This window comes from Nanorana parkeri, unplaced genomic scaffold (genome assembly GCF_000935625.1).
Source record: "Nanorana parkeri isolate BGI_ZX_2015 unplaced genomic scaffold, ASM93562v1 scaffold347, whole genome shotgun sequence".
Lineage (NCBI taxonomy): Eukaryota > Metazoa > Chordata > Amphibia > Anura > Dicroglossidae > Nanorana > Nanorana parkeri.
This window is the reverse complement of record NW_017306615.1, coordinates 46,570-52,509: the sequence shown is the minus strand read 5'-3', so window position 1 is coordinate 52,509 and position 5,940 is coordinate 46,570. Positions and strand designations below refer to the sequence as shown.

Sequence of the window (5,940 nt, the reverse complement as noted above, 5' to 3'; positions counted from 1 at the left end):
GGGTTGTGGGTTTGGCAGGTAGCATGGCGCATTGGGGAACCCGGCCTTGGGGCAGCAGAGAGACTAAATCCGGCCCTGCTCAGGCTGTGGCTGATTTTAAAAAGAAATGAACTGCACACCTTTATTTTATTGCACCTGCAATGTATTGAACTGATATAAACTGCAAGTTCCACTGGGCAGAACATAAGCAGAACAAGTCTTTATATCAGGAGTTTAGACTTCACTTGCTGCATGCCTGTTCTGGGGTAGCAGCTCAATGCATTGCCAGACATCAGGTCATCAGGGGCGCCCGTTTATTTTGCCCTGTATGTTTTTTTTTTTGTATAGATCTAAACCTAAAATGATAACAATTATAAAAGATATTTTTCACTTCTTCTTGCACAGGAGAAAATCCCATTCGCCGTGGTAGGTACCGATGAGGAACATCAGGTCAACGGCAAGAGGGTCCTGGGGCGGAAAACCAAGTGGGGCATCATCGAAGGTGAGACGCATGGAGGCATTTTTCAGCTCCGCATATCAGAATATTTGTCATGTTTATGACTCCCCAGCCATTCCACAGCTTACGCTTTAAATTATTCCCCCGCAATCTGGATGTACGCTAAGCCCCGGAATTCAGATTCAGACTTCTGGTAGTCAACGTCTACATTCAACGTGGAAGCTGCTCCATTCCTGACACCTGTAGATTAATATTGGAGGATGTCTCGTCTCCCCCTATAGCTCATCCATTAGCCGTAGCCTAGTCTCAGGTTCCTGGGTAGAGGGAGGGAGGTAGGAGGTGTGCATCTGGTCCCCATCAGTAGGATGTGTGTACGGTGAGGAGGGGGTAGCGAGTGATGACGGAAACTTTCCAGCTGTTCTTTGGCATGGCCATGCTGTGCTGGAGAGCGATGTCTCCTGCACTGTAATGAAGACAAGACCCCCCGCTGATGGGATGTACCACCACGAGCTCAGCAGCAGCCAGCTTGTGGCAGCACAAATACCTTGATTGTGGCTGTAGATCCACCATCATTTGCGTGAGGAGGACCAGACCACCTACCCAATTATGGGGGGACATTCTTCCTCTTCATTCTTAAAGGGGCTGCCTAGAATAAAGCCTGGAATTTCAATTTGTCAGTATTTGTCATAATCTTTCAACGCTGCTTAACAGTTCATTATTAATAACTGTATTATTACTTATCATAATCAGTTTTATGTTATAAATAGTTATTTTTCTTTCTGTTTTTTTTTTTTTTTAATAAACTGTATTAGGCTCACTCTTAGACAGAGTGCACTTATGCCTTTTGCTTCTTTGCCCTGACCTACCTAAACCACCCTCCACAGCTGTATACTTACCTCAATCTGATGTCCGCGGTTCCGCTGATTGTTTACATCAGTGTCTCACTGTCCTGGCCGCGCCAACACATTACAGCCCTGTAGACTTCTATGGGAGCGTCTCCATTCGTCTCCGGCCTCAGGACACAGACCGATAGAAGTCTATAGGACCGTAATCTGTGGGTGCCGCCGGGACAGTGAAGACTTGCACCACTGGATGTAACACAACACAGCCTTCGGATTCAGGAATTTGTGGAGGGGAGGGTGGGTTAGATTAGGTCAGAGGAAGGGGGGAAAAAGGATAAATGCACTTTGTTTTAAAGTGAACCTTTAAACGCAAGGATAAAGCATCTTATTGTATAACTTTTACCTCTCATTGTTCAACGCTTTGACTGAAGATATAGAAAATACCATGGGACAGTCATAAAGGTGAACAGTGATCCAATCAACCTGCATTATGATCAGCTCACTGGCACATACACAGAGATATCTGTTGGAGCGATCAGAATCGATCGGCAAAATTCCGCCATGGCCGATCGGTGCAGCAAGGTTGAAATGGGTCAAGAGCTCTATAAATCGAGGAGAGGGTCTCTGGTTTGCAATTCTTTTATTAGATTCAGCCATTGTAGCTGCATTGAATGATCATTTGGATTTGTGTGTGGCCACCTTTAGCTTTGTAAGTACACTTTCTTCTTCGACTTATGTGCAGTTTGGCTGACATCTCTTCCTCTCCATCTTGCAGTTGAGAACTCGTCGCACTGTGAGTTTGCTGATCTGAGGGATTTGCTTATCAGGTGAGATGTGAAGTTGTATATACAATGTGTCCTAGAGGAATTTTGACTGTGAAATTGGTGATACACTGCCCCCTACAGTTACCCATGAGGCACTGCAGCTTACAGAGAAACTTCTTCCTAGACAAAGACTGTCATTGCTGACCACCTTCTGAAAATGTTGGTTGCCAAATATATAGCCAGAGGCTGCATTGGTAAATGCACATTCTGTGTGCATGTAACAATATAAAAAAGTCACCAGTATTAAAAAGTCCTTTATTAAACATTCAGCACCTGAGCAGATATTCCCATTCCTACAGCGTTTACTGTACACTATTTCAGTAATCACAAAGTCCATACATATCAGCCCAGGAAAAACATATCCAGGCATAATAACGGTGTTTCTAGGCTGTGCGGCATATGAATTCCCAGCTCAAAAAAGTATTTTCTTGTCGATAGTGCATGGCAATACATTTCATAGGAATCAACATGGCTGAGTGCCACCTATAAGCCACCCCTGTGCTTCATGCTCCAGGCAGTGTTGAGCACAGCTTATAGTGCAGCTTAGGAAGCACAGTCGCCTACTCTGTCCTTGGGAGAGACAGGTTCCTCTCTCTACACACTACTGCCCAGACAAAGGTCTCCCAGGTGTACTTACCATTTATTGGTCTCTGGCTGCCGGTAATCACATCCAAACCCTCCCGAGCCTTGTGTTCAGAGCCACCCATTAAAGCTGATGTTTGATCTGCTTATATTTTGCCTTGCCTGGTCCCTACCTCCCTCCTCATCAACTAGTTAAAGTGACATTAAACCCTCAGATTTTTTAACATAAACCAATACTGTAATGTGCGCCTTACTGTAATCCATGGTTGTGTCCCTTCTCTTTGCTGCTCTTCCTTTTAAATCCTCATGTCTTCTCGTGCTTGGGGAGAACTTCCCTTTTCAGCTCAGGGCCTCTTCCTGTAGTGCTGACTCAGGTTACAAGCCTATAGAAACCTATACACAGACACCATGTATCCATTCCTGAGACAAGGCAGTCTGCTGCAAAACAGAAGTTCTGCCCAGCATGAGAACAGATACAGATTTCAATTTTCAATTTTCACAACATACCTTATTCTAGACCCAGTGATAACATCATGTGCTTCTCTATACAATGCTAGCAGATCATGGCTGATGGGAGGGCTATACATAGCTTCCTGAAAACATCACAGCATCCTGTCTCAGTAGTCCTCTCATGAGCCCTGATGCAAGCAACAGGCTGGCTCTTAGCAGAAGTTATACAAATATCAAAATGCCTTGATGGGTGGATGTCAGTCTGGAGTGGAGTGAGCATCCCTGAGCAGACTACATTTGCATGCAGAACACCCTGGGAAATGCCCACATGTGATGCTGATCTCCCATGATTGCAAAAAATGAAATCCAATAAATAAAAGGGGCAGGCTGTGACAGTAAGCCTAGGGAGGAAAAAGCAGAGCCAGATGATGCTGGATGTCCTCCAGCCAGGAAATCAGGTGGGCTCTATCTGACTTGCTGCAGCTTCTAATGCACATTGTGACAGGCTCGCAGTGTGCAGTTAGATCGGAGTAAGCAACTTCAGTAGCAACTTGTACAGCTGTGCAAGATTCAAGGGAAGGCTGGAACTCAGCTTTAAGTTTTTATGATAATCTGTGCCACATCATTCAACCACCAGTATGTCTCAGCAAGGATTGTTTCAGACACAGGATCAGGTTTTACTCAGGCCTGAGTACTGCTGAGCAGCTAAAAATCTCAGCATAAGCCTGGTGAGACAAGCAGGGGCTTATAGGTTCTGAGTAGCCACAAAGCAGAGGGTTTCCATGCTATAATCAGTGTACAGCAAATCATCGATAGGAAAGACTTCCCAAAATAATTTTGTAACAATTTCCCAACGTAGTGATTTTGGTCTTCATTCCTCTTCCTCCAGATCCAACCTGCAAGACCTGAAAGACATAACCCACAACATACACTACGAGACCTACCGCATCAGCCGACTGAATGAAAAGGTGAAAGGCGTCACAGCACAGTTGAAAGACGTGTCCAGTTTATGAGTCATTGTCGCCGACATCTGGAACAATGTGCCTGTACCACGGACTGAGAAAATCACTGCCAATCTATGACACAGACTCTCTAACTCTTCCGGGGTGGTAAATGCGCCAAAAGTACAAAGCTGGCCAAGGCGTGCAACTCCTTCCATGTCTATCTGTGAGACACACCAACTGCTTGCCTATCTAAGACCCATCAATTCTTTGCCTATCCAAGACAAATACCAACTCATTGCCTGTCTGTGAGACCCACCAACCCATCGCCAACGCCAACACATTGCCTATTCATAAAGAGATCAGTTGTTGTCTTTTTATATAAGACACACCATCTCCTTACCAGTCTACGTAAGAGGAAACCCAACTTGTTGCCTATTCATTTTTGATATGCACCAACCCAGTGCCTTTCTACGACACGCACCAACTCTTGCTTATCTATCTTTGAGATGCACCAAGTGATAGTTCCACCAAGTCATTTCTTATCCATCAAAAAGAGCCAATAATTTATAATCTAGGCATCTTAATAGGCCCACCAACTCACTGCTTATCCAAGAGATGCGCCAATTCTTTGTTTTTATGACAACAACTTGTCTATCTAAAAAGGAGTACCAACCAACATGTCTATCTAAGAGAGCAACCAACTTGCCTATCCAAAAGGCTCACCAACTTGTCTATCTAAGAGGGCAACCAAATGCCTATCCAAAAGGCTCACCAACTTGTCTATCTAAGAGGGCAACCAACTTGCCTATCCAAAAGACTCACCAACTTGTCTATTTATGAGACCTGGTCAATCTAAGAAACCTGCCAAATTGTCCATCTAAGAAATCCGCCAACTAATTCATATAGGAGACCCACTAACTCTCTGCTTATCTAAGATCCCCCATCCTCACCAATTCATTACCTATTGAGAAGAACTATTTAAGGGGCTTATCTAAAAGGGCCACCAACTAATTGCTTGTTGAATAGACTGCCATCACTGCCATTCTTTTAGGGGGCAAAGAGACTTAATAATGCATAGGCATCATTTCTCCATTTGGGTTTTACCAGCTTCAGGTATAAAGACATGACCTGGTGTACGTCTTAGTCCTGGTCCAGCCCTAATAGATGCATTCCTGGTAATGAATACTTGTGTAAAGAGTCCTTAAAGGAGAACTATGGGGTCAGTGTTTTTCCCCATAGTTCTCCTTAGGGTAACGGGAGGACACAAACTAGCGTCCTCCCGTTACCCTAAGCTCAGTATACCGCGAGCTACAGCTCGCGGTATACTGAGACGCCGGAGCGGATCCCGACGTAGATGACGGGATCCGCCCAGCTGCGTGAGTGACAGCTGGCTCTGCCTATCTAGAGGCAGAGCCAGCTGTACCCGCCCCATCCCCTGTCCGTTCACCAGTCCATCCAGCACCAGTCAGTGCTGGCAGATCGGAGCGGGGAGGGGGGAATCCAGCACCTCCCCTGTCACGGCAGAGAGCCGTGACAGGATCGAGAGGTGAGCGAACCTGGTATGTGTTCGCTCACCTCCCGATCTACTGAGCCGACTTGTGACAGTCTCATTGTCACAGGTCGGCTAGAACTATGAGGTGAGTGGATATCACTCACCTCATAGTTCTCCTTTAAGTGTTTTTAACAAATAACAGACCCCTTTGTGAGTGCCAATATCCTGGAACAAAAAGGGTTTCCATACTGTTTGTTCCTCCTGCTATCTTTGATGAATGACATGATTCTAGTTCCCCAGCTGGCAATAGCTTTGGCTCGCTAAATTCATTTGAGCTTCAAGCATGACTTGCAGAGTCCCCTGACCTTGG

General features: G+C 45.4%; 1 protein-coding gene across 1 annotated transcript in view; it reads left to right on the top strand.

Annotated features, from left to right (window-relative positions):
- The window catches only part of SEPT12 (septin 12), a 28,297-nt gene extending 23,953 nt beyond the window's left edge, over positions 1-4,344 (top strand). Inside the window, exons 8-10 of the mRNA XM_018558584.1 lie at positions 385-481; positions 2,054-2,105; positions 4,024-4,344. Coding sequence (XP_018414086.1) covers positions 385-481; positions 2,054-2,105; positions 4,024-4,147 — 273 coding nt within the window. The 3' untranslated portion in view covers positions 4,148-4,344. The remainder of the gene's footprint in view (positions 1-384; positions 482-2,053; positions 2,106-4,023) is intronic.
- The last annotated feature ends 1,596 nt before the right edge of the window (positions 4,345-5,940 follow it).